Source organism: Hypanus sabinus, chromosome 15 (genome assembly GCF_030144855.1).
Source record: "Hypanus sabinus isolate sHypSab1 chromosome 15, sHypSab1.hap1, whole genome shotgun sequence".
Lineage (NCBI taxonomy): Eukaryota > Metazoa > Chordata > Chondrichthyes > Myliobatiformes > Dasyatidae > Hypanus > Hypanus sabinus.
Genome location: NC_082720.1, coordinates 33,292,088 through 33,309,066, shown reverse-complemented (window position 1 = coordinate 33,309,066; position 16,979 = coordinate 33,292,088). Strand labels below are relative to the sequence as shown.

The 16,979-nt window shown below is 37.3% G+C and overlaps 1 protein-coding gene across 6 annotated transcripts in view; it reads right to left on the bottom strand.

Moving 5' to 3' along the window:
* Nucleotides 1–398: 398 nt before the first annotated feature.
* Nucleotides 399–16,979, bottom strand: part of sh3tc2 (SH3 domain and tetratricopeptide repeats 2) — a 103,032-nt gene continuing 86,451 nt past the window's right edge. For 5 of the 6 annotated variants that reach the window (XM_059990186.1, XM_059990188.1, XM_059990187.1 and 2 more), the window contains 7 exons: nucleotides 13,813–15,486; nucleotides 12,499–12,679; nucleotides 11,466–11,616; nucleotides 10,644–10,766; nucleotides 9,598–9,748; nucleotides 7,513–7,709; nucleotides 399–2,400 (listed from right to left, as the gene is read on the bottom strand). In XM_059990186.1, coding sequence (XP_059846169.1) covers nucleotides 2,188–2,400; nucleotides 7,513–7,709; nucleotides 9,598–9,748; nucleotides 10,644–10,766; nucleotides 11,466–11,616; nucleotides 12,499–12,679; nucleotides 13,813–15,486 — 2,690 coding nt within the window. In that variant the 3' untranslated portion in view covers nucleotides 399–2,187. Of the gene's footprint in view, nucleotides 2,401–7,511; nucleotides 7,710–9,597; nucleotides 9,749–10,643; nucleotides 10,767–11,465; nucleotides 11,617–12,498; nucleotides 12,680–13,812; nucleotides 15,487–16,979 lie in introns of those variants that run through there. The other variant, XM_059990190.1, reaches the window with a different exon arrangement.

Below are 16,979 nucleotides of genomic sequence, written 5' to 3'. Positions count from 1 at the left end.
TGGCTACCTTACACATTATTTGACTACTAAGTTACAACACAGGCAAGATAAAATACCAGCTTTACTGGATAAATTTGCATAGCTTTACGGTCATCCTCAAAAACCCAATGCTGTTAACTGTGTGTTAAGTTGCACTGCAGACTTTGACATTGGAGAGAAATTCTAACTTAATAGCAAAGGACAGATGTGTGAATTTAAGTTATTCAGATAGTGAACAAAATTTTGGGCATGCACACCTTTTCTTTGCTTCTGTCACACCACAACTCAGCCCAGTTATCTGTCCTGCTGAGTTGCCAGAGTGGCTCATTCGTGTTGTTCTGAAATGGTTGCCTCTGCATAAGTAAATTAAGCATTTCTTGAAAATTCTGGACAAAATGAAGTCCACAAATTCTTAGAATATTATTCATTTTATTAACTTACACTAAATATTTTAAACTGTATCGAGCATTACAGAAATAAACTAACATTGTATTCCACTAGGTTAAGTGCTTTCAATTAAAATACTCCAATGTTTAGCCTATTTTATATTACAAAAATATGAACAGAACTTCTTAATTTGTTACATAAAATCTTTTAATATAAAAATACCTTCACATTGCTATTGGACTATGATACATTCAAATCATCTCTCCAATCCTACTCAAACAATATAAAATACTACATAAATCACTTTTATCATTTTCATCCCTGCCAGTTGTACTTCCATCATATATACTCAAATTTGTAAAGATAACATGACACTGACAAGTACCTACGTGCATTTTTAATGGTACAAGGGCTGGTTGCTGAGAAAGATGAGTAGCATATCAAGATGTCTGTTAAAATGTTAGCACATCAAAATCTATTTTATTGACTGTCAAAGTTTATCGTGGAAAAACTGCATTTTTGACATCTGACACCTTTGCTTACAGCTGTCCTGCTATTTATAATGGAGCGTAATGCCCAATATAGTGGACGCCTTTGACCACTGGATGTTCACAGAATCGACAGGAAACAAAAGAATATGATTTACTGATATGTAATCATATTCAAATCATTCTAAGTTTTGAGAGCATAATTGTTAACCAAGTAATTAATGCTTATGTTTTTAGTTCAAGGGAGTTTCAGGCTCCATAATTATACCTGGTCATTATTAATACAAACTAATACTTTATTGCAGTGCATTCTGAATAAGATCATTATTTTGCTAAATCAACTTATGTTTTAAATAGTATATAAAAAGTGAGACACTTAAAGCTAATCACCTCTTTTAGGGAATACTTTGAATGTTCAGTACATACCACAAAATGTAGATAAAGAGAATTTACTACAGTTCAATTTATATAAAAAAAAATCTGAAAGCAATCATTTAAGATTTATTTCTGGACAGAAAAGCATAAAGTAAAAAGCAAATAAAATAGAGCACCTTTCCAGGAATGAGGCACGGGGGCTGTTAGCTCAATTCTGCTGCACGTGCTTTAAGAATAGCAAATTTTTACAGTTTGTGATTTAATAGAATGTTACACAAAGTATTTTTTATTTAAAGAAGCTGTTAAATTCCACATGCATTATAAAAATACTGTATTACCAGTAGCTTTCCTTGTAGAACTATTCACCATTTTTACTTCATTTGGAATTTTTTAATTGTACATTTACACTAAGAACCCATAACATTCATTGCAACTTATATACATATAAAACACATGATAACAGGCTCAACAACATAATTAAAATTGTTCCAGCTTTAAATACAACAGATTATGCTGTTCTCTCTCAGTTGTCTAATAGCCTAAATATTCAAAAACAATTTTATACTCAATTTTATAATTGTTGCAAACTTTGGCAATACAAGTTTGGTTGCTGACAGTTTTCTATTTTATTCAGCATGGTAACCAAATGAAAACCAATATTCTCCAGAAACTCAAAACTGAAATCTTCACTATTGTGACTGTCAATCCACCCTCCCCTTAATCCACAAGCTCTTAGAATCCAGATAGCATCTCTGGTTACCAAATACTGACCTATTTCATCTCCTCAATCATTCATTTTGACGTTGTAACTTCACTTTGTTCAGCCTTTGCTTCCATTCTTGGGCACGTAAGAAAGGTAAATGTACCTGAGTATGTTACATTAGGAAGGTACTTTCAAATGCTTAGGTGATAGAGTACATGTCATGAGAGTTTGGGTTACATTTTAAATAATTTCACATTAGTTTGATGACGAGCTCTGTTTGGTTTTGTGTAGCTTATTGCTGAGGGCCTTTGCTTTCTCAACAAATTGAGAACAGAGATCTTCATTTACAATGTAGTTCTTGTAAATGTTGGCAAGCTTAGTGCAAATATTAAACAAATCTTCATTGCGTCCTAGTTCGATAGCTGCAGCAAAAGCCATTTGGAAATATCCAGCAGCATCATGTGGATCCTAAAAAAATAAAATGGATTTTAGAATGGAGCAGTAAATAAAGCAAACATTAAACACTCTGCAAATTACCATTACTACTTCAAAGAATAAATATACATCAGAGTGATCACTATTTTAGCATGTCAGACTGGTACTTATTAGTATCTTTTAATGTTTGTTCAACTTCAGTAAATTTGATCGATCACTGTTTTCCAAGTTTATTTTGCTCACCAGTAATGTCCAAATGCCATTCAACTTACTGAGGTGAGTTAAGTGGTATGAGGAATGTAAAGTGGTCAATTTTTCACTAGCTCCTCACTCCATACTTCAATAGCTGATGGTGCCCTTTTAGTCAACTTTGTCATCCTTGCAATTATTAAAAGCCTCTTCATTTTGGTTGACTCTTTGAAATAGGCTTACTGTGTCGCACTTCATCAAAAATTAAATTTGGAAATTCCTATGTATCAATTATACTGACTTTGTCAACCTTTGTCGTTTCTATAAAGATTTCATTATAAAGATATGCACAGTAACTTGCATATAATCACTCTTTCTATTACTATCAACCTGAACTCTTCTCCAGCTTTGTACTTTCATTTCATTTTACAAATTCATGTTGCATTAATTTCCTTTCCTTTAAGAATTTGATGTAACAGAGGAATTCTGCCTTTATACACATTTTTGTTGTAATAGCGGCTATACTTTCTGATTATGAATGAGGTAACAATTATAATAAAGCACACGCATTCATGGCATTTTCATTTTCTGAGGGGCAGTTGGATGCTCCACCTATTGGAAATGGGAGAATTGGGGAACATCCAGAATCCCTGGTGATTATACCTGTGGGAAGCTAGTTTTGCTGCAGTTGGTCAATCCATGATGCTGAGAGCTTCATACCCGGTAAGTTTAGTGAAGCCGGTGAACCAAGGTTCAGCATTTCCTTCCGTAACAAGTATATTGCTTTGGAGGGTGACCTTTCAGAGGGGAGAAGCAGCAGACAGGTCTGTGATACAATAACTGGCTCTACACAACATAGGAAGGGTGAGTCAAAAAGAACTATAGTGATAGGGATAGTGATTAGAAAGACAAAAAGGAGATAGGAGATCCTATGGCCACAAGCAAGACTCCAGGCTGGTCTGTTGCCTCCTGGCATATGGGAGGAAAGAGTATCTCCAAACTGTTTTAAATGTTCTCAAGGAGGAGGATGGGAAACTAGAGGTGGTTCTCTAAGTTGGTACAAGCAATATAAGAGGAAATAGGAATGAAGTCTCTATTTGCGAATATAGGTGTAGGGAATAAGGCAGAAGGTTAAAAAGCAGGATCTAAAGGGTGGTAATCTCAGGATTTCTCCCAGTGACAGGTGTAAATAAAGGTAGGATAGGTTAGATGAATACATGGGTGAGAAGGTGGAGGAGAATGGTAAGATACAGATTTTTGGACCACTGTGTACCCTTCTGGCACAGAGATAGCTCATATAAAGTGGACTGGTTAAATCTGATTTGAAGAAGAACCAATATTCTGCCTGCAAAACTTCATGGTTTGGTTGTCAGCGAAGAAGTTTGGTCTAAGATTGCAACAGGATCTAGATCCACTGGGAAAGTGGGCAAATGAATGGCAGTGTGGAAAGAGCTGGATGTTGGGAAGTTAAGCCAGGATTAGCACTGTAAGTGATGGTGCCTTGAGGAGTGTTGTAGATCAGAGGTACCTAGGGAAAGTACATAGTTCCGGGAAAGTCGCAACGCTGAGAGACAGGCTGATGAAGATGGAGTATAGCACGCTTGATTTCATTGGATGGGGCTCCTGGTACAAGAGTAGGGATTTTGTGTTACCTCTATACAAGTGGTTGAGGAGACTGCACCTGGAATATTGTGGGCCATTCTGGTCACCATACTATAGCAAGGGTCAAATTAGGCAAGAGAGGGTGTAGGGAAGACTTACGAGAATGTTGCCAAGATTGGAGACCATGAGTTATGAGGATCACCTGCATTTGTTTTCCTTGAAGTGGAGGTGGCTTGGGAGTGACCTTATAAGGACTTATGAAATTATAAAAACCAAAGATAAGGAAGAAGATCAAATTTTTCCGTAGGGTTGGGGGAGACTAAAACCTGAAAGTATAAGTTTAAGATGAAAGGAGAAAAAATTAATGCAGACCTAAGGGGTAAATTTTCCATAAAGTTTTGTGAGCTTTTGGGAATGATCTGACAGAAGAGGTGATGGGAGCAAGTATAATTACAACATTAAAAAAGCCATTTTGGTCAGGTTTATGAATAGAAAGGGTTTAGAGGGATATTGGCCAAATGCCACCACTTTGATCAACATGGATAAATTGGGACAAAGTTTCTCTTTCCATGTGGTGCAGCTCTATGTATCATCAAACCATGCTACTCAGAGAACACAGCACAAACAGGCCCTTCAGCCCATCTAGTCCAAGCCAAAGCCATTTAATCTGCCTACTTCCATCAAACTTCATCGTGTCCATAGCCTGCCATACCTCTACTATCCATGTACCTATCCAAACTCCTCTTAAACATTGAAATCAAGCTTGCATGTACCACTTGTGCTGACAGCTCAATCCGCACTCTCAAAACCCTGCATGAAGAAGTTTCCCCTCATGTTCCCCTTACACTTTTCACCTTTCACCCTTAAACCATGACCTCTCCTACCCAACCTCAGTGGGGAAAGCCTGCTTGCATTTACTCTACCCATGCGCCTCAATGTTGTATGCCTCTATCAAATCTCTCAATCTTCTACATTCTAAAGAAAACAGTCCTAACCTATTCAATATTTCCTTATAACTCAAGTACTTCAGACCTGGCAACATCCTTGTAAATTTTCTCTGTACTCTTTCAACTTTGTTTACATCCTTCCTGTAGGTAAGTGACCACATCTGCACACAATACTCAAAAGTAGGCCTCACCAATGTCTTATACAACTTCAACATTACATCCCATCTCCTGTACTCAATACATCGATTTATGAAGGCCAATGTGCCAGAAGTTTTCTTTACAAACCTATCTACCTGTGACACCAATTGCAATGAAATACAGACCCATATTCCCAAATCTTTGTTCTACCACATTCCTCAGTGCACTGTATCATTCGCTGTGTAAAACCTACTCTGGGTAGTCCTACTGAGGTACAAAAACTCACACATGTCTACACTAAAATTCCATCTGCCATTTTGCAGCCCTTTTTCTAGATGATGTAAGCCATGATAGCCTTTCTCTCTGTCCACTTCACCCCCAATCTTGGTGTCATCCGCAAATTTGTTGATCCAAACAACTACATTATCATCTAGATCATTGATATAGATGACAAACAACAATGGACCCAGCACTGATCCCAGCAGCACACCACTAGACACAGGCCTCCAGTCAGAGAGGCAACCCTCTACTACCACTCTCTGGTTTCTCCCACAAAAACACTGTCTAATTCAATTTACTATCTCTTCTTGAATGCAGAACGACTGAACATTCTTGACCAGCCTCCCATGTGGAACCTGTTAAATGCCTTGCAAAAATCCATGTAGATAACATCCACTGTCATTGCCTTCATTCACTTTCCAGGTAACTTCCTCAAAAAACTCTATAAGATCGGTTAGCCGTGACCTACACGATGACATGCTGACTATCCTTAAACAGTCCATGTCTATCCAAAAGCTTATGTACCTAGTCCTGTAGATTACCTTCTAGCAACTTTCCCAAAACTGAGATCAGACTCACTGGACTGTAATTTCTTGATTTATGTTCAGAGCCTTTTTAAACAGTTTAACAATGCTGGATAACTTCCAATCCTCTGGAACCTCCCCTGTCACTAAGGATGATATAAATGTCTCTGCTAGCTCCCAACCAATTTCTGCACGTATCCCATGGGGTCTGAGGGAACAAATTGTCAGGTCCTGGGATTTATTCCCCGCTGCCCCCCCACCCCAATTTGCTTCAAAGTAGCAAACACCTCCTCCTCTGTAACCTGTACAGGGTCCATGAAGCTGATGTGACTTTGCCTCACTTCTATAGATTCCTGTGCCCATCTCTTGAGTGAATACAGATACAAAGAATTCATTTAAGATCTCCCCCATTTGTTTGTTTCAACTCCACACATGGATTACCATTCTGGTCTTACAGAAGACCATTTCTGTCCCTTGCAATCCTTTTGCTCTTAACATATCTGCAGAATCCCATAGAATTCTCCTTCACCTTGGCTGTTTGAGCAACTTCATGCCCTTCTTTTTAGCTTCCTGTTTTCTTTCGTAAAGTGTTCTCTTGCATTTCTTGTACTTCATAAGTACCTCATTTGTTCCTGCTTGCCTATACCCACTATGCAACTTTTCTCTTAACCAGGGTCTCAATATCTCCTGAAAACCAAGGTTCTCTACACTTATTATCTTTACCTTTTATTCCAACAGGCACATACAAGCTTCGTACTTGCCAAATGGTGTTTTGAAAGCCTCCCGCACACCAAATACAGCCTTGCCAGAAAGGAGCCTGTCCCTATCCACACCTGCCATATCATTTCTGATACCATCAAAATTGGCCTTTCTTCAATTTGGAATTTCAACAGACCTATCTTTTTGCATATTTACTTTGAAATTAATGACATTGTGGTTACTGGGTGCAAAGAGTTCTCCTACATAAACTTCTGTCACCCACCCTATCTCATTCCCTAATAGCAGATCCAGTATTGCACACTCTCTTGTTGGGACTTTTAAGTATTGATGAAGGAAACTTTCCTGAATACATTTGACAAACTTGATCCCATCTAGTCCTTTTACAGAATGGGATTCCCAGTCCATATGTGGAAAGTTAAAATCCCTAGTATAACAAAGTTATGTTTCATAACCAACAAAGAAAATGAAAAGGTGAGCTATGGGAGTTTATCACATCTTCTACCATAGCTATAAATACTCCTTAAGAACAGTGAAAAACTTGTTGACTTTTATTTTGATTCAACCATGAACCCCATTATAAGAGTCTCAGTCACAGAACAGAGGAAAAGTCCTTTCAGCCCATCACCTCCATGCTGGCTATTGCACCCAAATGTACTCAACCCATTCACCCACACTATCTCTAAGTTCTTAATATGAGAATATCAAACCCATTAAATAGCTTGAAAAATAGAGTAGTGCTTTCTCACCTTGAGTTTGTGGAGTGTAATATCACCCAGTCTGAAATAAGTTTTCAGATAAAACTTTGCTTCCTTTGGAGATTGCAATAGATGAGAACTCAGTGACAGTGCCTTTAGGTAGTAGTTTTCAGCCATCTCATACTGCTGATACAAATAGTACACTGTGGCTAATCGATAAAAAGCAACACGTTCCTTCAGCTGGTCTCCTAATGATCACATGAAAAATGTCTTTGAAGTAGTCAAGACAAGAAAAATAGCTATTGCTTAATTTAAATTTATAACGTTGTACAATCAGTTTAAAGAAAATAAAACTCTGTGCAGAAGAAAGAAATTTGGCTCAATGCGTCTTTGTAGTTTCCTTCACTGGAACCATTTATTAGAATGCAATTACTTTCTCCCCTTAATATTGTTTTGCCTCAAATGTTGGGTCTTTTCCTATTGTTTTCAGTGGAAGTGCTTTTACTGCCAATTCCTTTTGTTTGTTGAAATGAAAGTAAGTCTCATCTGTTTTCCTTTTGTATGCAGCCAGCCACTCAAGATAGGTCATTTCGGAAATTAACACTGTAAATGTCCCAATGAATAAAATCAAGACAGCTTTAATTCTAATTCTGCATACATTTACGATTATCAGAGCTTTAGCTGCATTTCTTATCTTGGCATATTTTTATATATTTATTATATTTATTTATTTAGAGATGCTGCACAGAATAGGCTGTTCGAGCCACACCCCCAGCAACCTCTTACAATCCTAATTTAACCCTAACCTAATGGGAGGACAATTTACAATAACAAATTAACTACTTGATTCATCTTTGGAATGTGGGAGGAAACCAAAGGACCCAGAGAAAACCCTCATATTCCACAGGGAGGACATACAGAGACTCCTTATAGAGGACACCAGGATCGAACTCTGAACTCTGAGGCCCCAAGTTGTAATAACCTCACACTATTTGCTACCCTATTGAGGCACCCACTTTTATATTAACTATTCCAGATTGTACTTGGCAGCATATATCTACACATGCTAGTAATCTTAATACAAACCTAAAAGCATCTAACAATGCAAGTTAAAGTATTATGAACTATAAGTCCTGCAGCCAGATTTGAAAGACTTTGGAAATAGGATTCCAATCATGCTAAGTTTTAGAATTATTTTTGGCTCAAGTGTATGTCTGCCAATGTACCTCTTATCCATGTCAGTTTTGATAATCATCTACATATCAAGATTCTGTCTCTCCCTGCCCAAAATAACAAGGATTAGAACACAACCCCTTCAGAAAGGGAGGGTGGCCTTGAAACTCCAAAGAGGAAAATTGTTTTCTGAAATTATGCTGCCCAGGAATTTGAGTACTTAAGCTCCTTCTTTCTTTAAAAAAAACAACTGTCCCCAGAATTAAACAACTGAAAATCAATTTTATTTTCCCAGAATGAAATGCGTTAACTTCCAGATCCTGCATATTTTGTCTCAACCAAGCACTTAGGAGCATGAATTATTCTTGTACCCAAAATGTGATTCGCACAGCTTCTTAGCCAGAAACAGAACATTATTAACTGCTGTAGTGCGGATGACATAGTATAAATTCCAAAAAAGTCCAACATTCAATAACTGAAAATCTTCATGAGCAGCTGAAATTTTCCTTGATGAACCAATTACCAGTACTGTACTGTGGTGTCCATATAATACAACAATGGGATCGACCACTATCACTGCTGATACCGATGTACAATTTACATCCGTCCATAACAAAGGCAGTCATTGGCAACAATTTAGATTAATTCCAGGTTATTGCTTATACAACACCTACACAGTCTGGTTGATGGGTGCTGCCAGTCTGCGTACTTCATAATAATGGATACCCCAACATATATGAAGTACCTTTGACTCTACTATTCATTTCAAAGTTTTAGTAGACCAACAAATCAAGGAAGAAGTATTATGGTATTACATCAGGCTATGTGCCTAATGATAGTTAGATTCAATTTATGAAACACAAAAGTAGCAATTTTGATTAATTACTTAAATATAAATGAGGCATAAAAGAAGGAAATTAACTTTTTCTTTAGCATATTCTTAACAAATGAGAAATGACTCACCAGTGTTTATACTGAGTCTTACAGCTGCAATCGCGTATTCTAGGGCTCGTTCTAGATTGTTCAGTGATATACTAAGTTCAGCTAGTTTGTTGAAGAGTCTGAGCTCCACGTCAAAATCATTTGTCATTCTGGCCAGGGGTACTGCCCCATCCTATGGAATAATTCAGAAATTCAAGTCAAGCGAGGTTAAAGGTATACCTGTACAAACTTACTGAGCAAATCTTTTTTTGTAGCAAAACATATTTTCTCAGATATTTTAAACAAAGAGACCCAAAACTGACGTGGATGATACAAATATCTCCAGTTGTAAAGAATTGTGTACATGTTCAGAAGTTTCGCCATCATGGATGTTTTGACCATCATTTAATAGCAGAATTTCCTTTTTTAAACCTTTTTACCTAGGGAGTTCTGCTCCATCATCCACAGTTTACATACCACCAGAGGCCAACTATTATCTAGCACCTGAGATGCTACATGATGCCATTTCCAAATAAGAAACAGTCCATCCCAACATATTTCAAATCATTGTTGGGGACGTCAAGTTACGTCCAGGCACAATCATCTGTTATAAGTAGCAAGGTAAAATAGCTTATTTGAATAGCAATATTTTATACCTGAAATATAAATTAGCACAGAATAAAGGAGCTGAAGGGCCTGTTTCTATGCTGTAGTGCTCTTTGGCTCTAAATATGTAACAGGTAAGTACTCCATGAAAGAAAATCTGGTGGAGCCCAAAGCAAGAAAATGCCATAGACACTCGAAGGAACTAATGCTAAAATTAAGTGATTCAGATCATCCCCTGCTCACTGGTTTGCTGGGTAATTATCAAGGATAGGTCAAAGGGTTTGGATAATCCATTCTTCTGCCCCTTAAAACAAAGCTATTGTTTACAATGGCACGGAGCAAGAAGTGGTGCTTATTTTGCCTGTCCCATGCTAATGAGAACCTCCCACTGACCTGTCCCCCATCTCTCCATATGCAGCAGTAGCTCAGCAATGGGGAGCCATATTTGTTGTTATAATATTCAAATATTTTCATGCACTTACCCTATAAAATTTCACTGCTTTCTCTCTCTCTCTGGGTCCATTGTAAAACACATCTCCAGCCTCTTCATTTATTTTCATGGTAAAGTGCGTATTCTTTATTCTCTGAGCCGTCTGTACAGCAGCCTTATTGATTCATAAGAATCATCAAAAATACAAATTGATAAAATACTACAGGTTATGAATTTGAAATTGGTCAGAGCCACAAGAATAAATCAATTAATGAAGATGTATTTCTTTCAGCTGGCTCATAACATTAGACAAGTAAAAGCCTAACTGAAGACCTAAGTCACTAACAGCAAGTGCATTAGTACATCTTTAAGAGGAGAAATCTTCAGATTTAATGGATTCAATTTTCACCTTTGTCTGGCATTAATGGGATATATATGCATTGGAATATTTTCTATTCTTTTCACCTAGTAATGTAATCAGCTCCATTGCAGACGAAGGATTTTGAAGCACCGGTCTCTCCTGGCTTAAATTTTAAACATAGGAATTTTGGAATCCTATAAACTGCATGCTTCAGCCAGTTTTTGAGAAATTGTAGCTTCAATAGGCTTGCAAAAGCTATGTCAGATTATGTTTGTGGGTGCTAAGTCAAAAATAACCTAACACATACAACTCCCTGGCAGCATACCAAACTGCACATCAAATCCTTGAAGAGTTAACGGAGACTCAGGTGGCAACTTCAGTGTCAGATTTCAGCAAAGCTGGGACATCACAATGTGTGTGGGTCTTGCCTGGAGGAGCGTACTACAGTTTTTTGATCTTAGTGTGGACACATTGATCTGTGTACTAACATTGTTAACTGAAAGCAACTATTACCTGTAAGTATAGTTCAACAAGTTCATCTTGTTCCATCATGTAGTAGGTTTTACCAGCCATCAGCCAGGCTTCAGCCTCCTTGCTTTGCATTCCGAGATCAATAAAATTCTTCAGGTTCTGCTTGGTGTAGCTTAGAGATGATCTGTAGGAGCTAATGTTTGAAATTATTTTACTTGCAATATTTCAGTTATCATTGAAGGCAAGATGCAAGATAAACCAGATCTACGAAAGGCAAATTTTCTGTTGCCTTGGATCATGCTGTTCCTTCCTGCATTGGCCAATGTGAGCCATACTCAACCTTAGCACCAGTTGCTCTTTCAGAATGACTAAGTGAGAATTTAACTTTCTGCTCAGGCAGTGTAAAAGCTGCCAGTTATTTCATGTTTATTAATCTCTTTCATAATCACTATTATTTAGAATCTATTAGAACCTGCTGGGCCTTTTTTAAGAAATAGATATCTCACACTCAGTTTAAGGTAAAGTTTCTCTTGCAGTCGTATACTGTAATTCATTTCAGTGCGGCTGTTGTACTTGAGGCAGGTACAAGCTGGCACAGACTCAGCAGGCAGATCTCCAAGCCAGAAGGTGTCAAAACTGCAGCAGGTAGTGTTGTAACTGTGAACTCCCTGAGAATTACAAACAAGCAATATAGGTGATCGCTGGCCTGTGCTGTATTGAGCAGAAGACAGGACTTCAACAACCTTTATCTGCCAACAGATCTTAATTTTCTTTAATTACAGATAATGAAATAGCCTAAATTAATTCCAAATTAATAGAATCTTTAAAAATACAAGCTTATTATCTGAAAAGTTAGATCTGTTTCTTCACAGATGACAAGTTTTATCAACATATTCTTTTTGTTATTAAAACTATTTTACAATTTATTTCCAACAAGTTAAATATGATCATATACAATGAAAAGATGACAAGCAGCATAATAATGGAGATTGCCTTTGGATTGGTAAATTGTGATCACGTGAGTTCTTGGTCTATTTGATATTGATATAATTGACTTCTAAGTCATTTGACTTACCTTTCTGTGTTGAACAAAAAGCAAAGATGACTTAGAATGGTCAATGTTTTCATCTCCTGTTCCTTGTCTTTTAATTTACGAGCGAGCAGCAACCAGTGTTCATAATATACAATACATTGCAATTTATCATGTAAAATCTTTTCATAGAAGCTGCAGAGTTGTTCAATAGCCTGGATTTGGTCTAAATAAAAAATGCATTCATGTGAGAACAAGGAAGGTAGCTTAAACAGTAATAACAGGTCTTGCTCTAAGGAAATATTTGAAGAAAGTTAGAACATAACATGGTAGAGATGAAGGAAAATAACTTGTATAAGCTTGAAGCTTTATATAACTCAGCAACACTTTTTCTGCATTATTAAGAGTCCTTTATTAAACCATTAAAGAGTTGTGTTTCAAAGTAGTTCGATAAACAAAAATATCACTTGCATCAAAACAGATTAAGGCACATTCTAACTATGTTATTTCTAGGACATGCTGGATAGCAGCTTCCTGAGCTTGTTCCGGAATAAATTCCTGTACTTCTTTCAATTATCAACTTTTTCCCCTCAGTTTCTGGTATTCTAATTGTTATCCATTATAACTTGTTTTCTTTCATTAGTCCTCTGCTTCAAGTCTATCTATTTTCCAACACCTAGCTATCCAAGGTAACCTTAAACTGCTCGTATTTTTCTTTAATTACTTATGTGATCTTCTTTCTCTTTCACATTATGTATCTGACTGCAATGTGCTTTGAATGGTCCAGAGCCTGTAGATAGTTTGCTACCAATATAGATCTATGTTGCCCAGTCCTGGGTGGTAACATCTCCCTATGTTTTGTGTTATCCAGGTCAATCCTCATATGCTTGAGAAAGACCAAAATGTTAAGAAATAGAGATTGTATGAGACTTAGTGGCCATGAATCCATGAACAACAGTTCTTTTGGACTAACAATTTATTGTAACTTGTAGTAATTTTTAAGTCTTGCCACAAAACAACAAACCTGACAACATGTCAGTGATAATAAACCTAATTCTGATATTCTGTTTGTTTTTCAACCATTCATACAAGATTGTGGATGATCCTGTCTCTCAAGCCCATGTTCCTGTCTGGGTCTCATAGCTATTCATACCTGAAAGTACAATAGAATATTCGAAATCCTACTTAACCACCTTCTGCTTTAATCTTCACTCAAAGCATGTGAAAGTAGCAGCTTGAAACAGATTACTGCACACCGTAAATCTTCTTTAAAATAAACTCAATTCTCAACATTATAAGAGCAAATTCCAGATGCACAATTCCAAAACACAGCACAAAGTTCAAAAAAGATAAACTTACAATGAACATTATTGGTTTTCATGGCAGTGAGAAGTGCTAGCTCACAATGCAGTCTCCCTTCATTTCTCAAGCCTCTCTCTATGTAGTATTGTCCCAGGCTCAGCAGAACTTGCACATAACCCACTTCCAAGCAGCAGTCTTGCGTTTGAAAATACAGATTTAAAGATTTCCTGAGATAGCATCCGGGCAATGCAAGAAATTTACAATGCAGAATTAGAGATCCAAAGTTAGCATGAGCAATGGCTTGGTTACATTTTATGCCACTTTCTTCAGCAGTTATTATTGCACTATGGCAGTGTTCCACAGCTTCTTTTAGCCTGGTGTGCTTTCGTAGAGAAAGTGCCAGCATGTTATAAACAACTCCCTGTTGTATAGGGTCATGCATCTTAAGTGATGATTCTAAAAGGGAATTCAATATTTCTGATGCCATAGTTGACTGATTATTTAGAATATATAGCCAAGCAAGGGAAAGACGAGCTTTGAAAGTTCCTCCATCATTGATGCAGCTTGCTACTTCTGCAGATTTTGTCATGTAATTAATTGCCTTTTTATATAACTTATGTTGCTGGTATAAATTTGCCAATGCAAAGTTCAAATCCCTTAGGCTGTTTACATTGCTATTGCTTGATGCAACATCCAGAGCTTCTTGAAGATAAAGTGCAGCCTGTGGAGGGATTTCTCCAGTACAAATTCCTTGAGTACTAGAGTTTACAATTGTTTCAATAAGAAAATCAGCTTTCTGCAAAGAACCAAACAATGTGGAACTTGAGCCAGACTGAGCAAATCTTAAAGCTGCTAGGGCAAGCTGTGATAAGCATTTTTTGTTGTATATGCAACTTAAAATCAAATGCACATCTATTGAGACAATGTTACCTCGTGAACTGAAACTGTTTGAAAGGAACTGTAAATGTTCAGCAAATGCTAATGCTTCTTCAGACTTTCTGCTTTCCAGAAGAAGCTTTGCTATTAGAAAACAGGTACGTGCCTCCAGGTAATAATCATTGGTAATCATTGCTCTTTTAAGGAGAATGTAAAGTATCTCTAACTCATTCTCTGAACAGTAAACATGAGATGGAATGCACATGAGAAGCGTTGCAGCCTTTTCCACAAGAGTGTGAGATTTTTCTTTCATTTTTAGCTTCAAATACACAGACGCCAAGTTCACATATAAAGCAGTCAACAGATACAAGTCAGAAAAGGTCCCTTGAACCAGAGTCATTGCTTCTTCAAAATACACTCTGGCCTGCGAGAATCTGAGTCGTTTAGCACAAAGTCTTCCCAACAGGAAACAGATTCTGCAGTATGCCCAATGTTTGTTGTACATTTTGGCCATCTCCCTTGCCTTTTCTAAATACTGTAAAACTTCCTTCTCTTCAGTTACCCCATACAAGATGGAGCCTATGAAGGAAAAATTCAAGTCATAGAAATGCTTGAAACGTGGAATGTATTCCTCTTGGTTTAGAAATTTCAGCATTGGATCAAACACTTCAGGATCACTCATATCTTCAAGATTAAGATCTATATAAAATCTTGGATGCTTGGGTTGATCCATATCTGGAACGACTTGTTCTAATTCCTTATGGTAAGAAGGGCTCTTATCTGGAACATTGTCGTGAAGATGTCCCACTGGGTTAGATAGGTGACGTTGATCAAACGTGGAAGGAAATAATTCCCCTAAGAAAATGTGAAAAAAAATGAAGAATTAGTAATTCAGAAATATTCACAATTTCATCAAAGCATGCAAGAAAAGAAAGGGCTCTTGGTGGTTGCACTAAGTACACACAGCACATAGTCACAGTGATATTAACCTTAATTTGTGATATTCACTAGAGAAATGAGGTACATTTCTGCTGATGGCAGATAATTCCCAACAATTTGTAAGTTAGCTTAATTTGTTATTCAAATTTTAATAATTGTAACATGTCCATTGATTGAAGAAAGATGAGTCTACAAGAACCCCTTCAGTTTCATTCTTGTTAACATTCTAAATCTGGAAATTATTCACATATGCTGTATATATTAATCAAGTGATAACACAGGCAACAACATATAACCTGGTTAAATCAGGGAATTTACTAATTCTTGTACTCACCAGGCTCAGCATTTGACCTTGTGACAACTCTCCTGTTGCCCAGGACCTCCAGCTCACTGTACTACATCTATTGCAGCAACCTCCTGAGGAGTGTTCTCCTGGGAGGCCAATGTCAGCACGGTGTTATGATATAGCATTAGGGTCTTATCCTGCACTGAAGCCAGCCAGACTCAGGATGGTTTTGACAACTGGTAAGGCTTCAGCAGCTGTCAAAATATCACTGAACTTGAATGCTTGTGTTGGTCCTTGACATTTAAAAGCACAATGGAGTATATAAAAATAATAAATGCATTTTAACACGCCAATAAATTTGGCTCCTTCCCCTTTACAATGGGACTGTTTTAATGTGGCACAGGCCTGCAGTTAGAGAGCTGAGAAATCTGTGAAAGCCCGTGCTGTCCTTTTGGAATCCAACCAGGGGTTCATCCTTACAGTACAAGCACTGCCAGCTAACTCCGCACTGAGCAGTAATCTCTAATCATGGGGTATAGATTTACATTCTTGTTTGTGCATAACATTTCTTCAATTCTATAGAGATCCTGAGAGCTAAATGCACATTGTTGATCATATACATTGATAGGTTAAGTAGAATATAGTACACGAGATGCCATTAGCAGGCTAGCCAAATTCAGTGTAACGAGACATTCTCTAATTTCTACTGGTTCTGATGTAAGATTACAGTTGGACTTATTATTCTATTTTCTGTTTACACTGGATCTAGCTAGACTGCCAATGGTAGCTTCTGTACTGTAGTCGACTGACAACTTTGATTTTGTATATAATACTTTGAAGTCCAACTTTGAACACAGTATTTTGACTTGGAGGAGAGTTATGGCTATGAACCCAATCATCATGCAGCCTATTTACAATTACTGGACTGATTTTTAACACTAAAGAAACACACATTGAAATCGAAAGCCTGAAACAGGAACTGAGTCCTCCTCATTTGCTTCCTGCTTTCATTTTACCCAGGTAACCAGGACATCAAATCCCAAGACTCACTCTCAAACACTTCAGTTTTGTGGGGATAACTTCCCACACAAAAAGCCCAAGCACATTAATCAATGTGACTGCA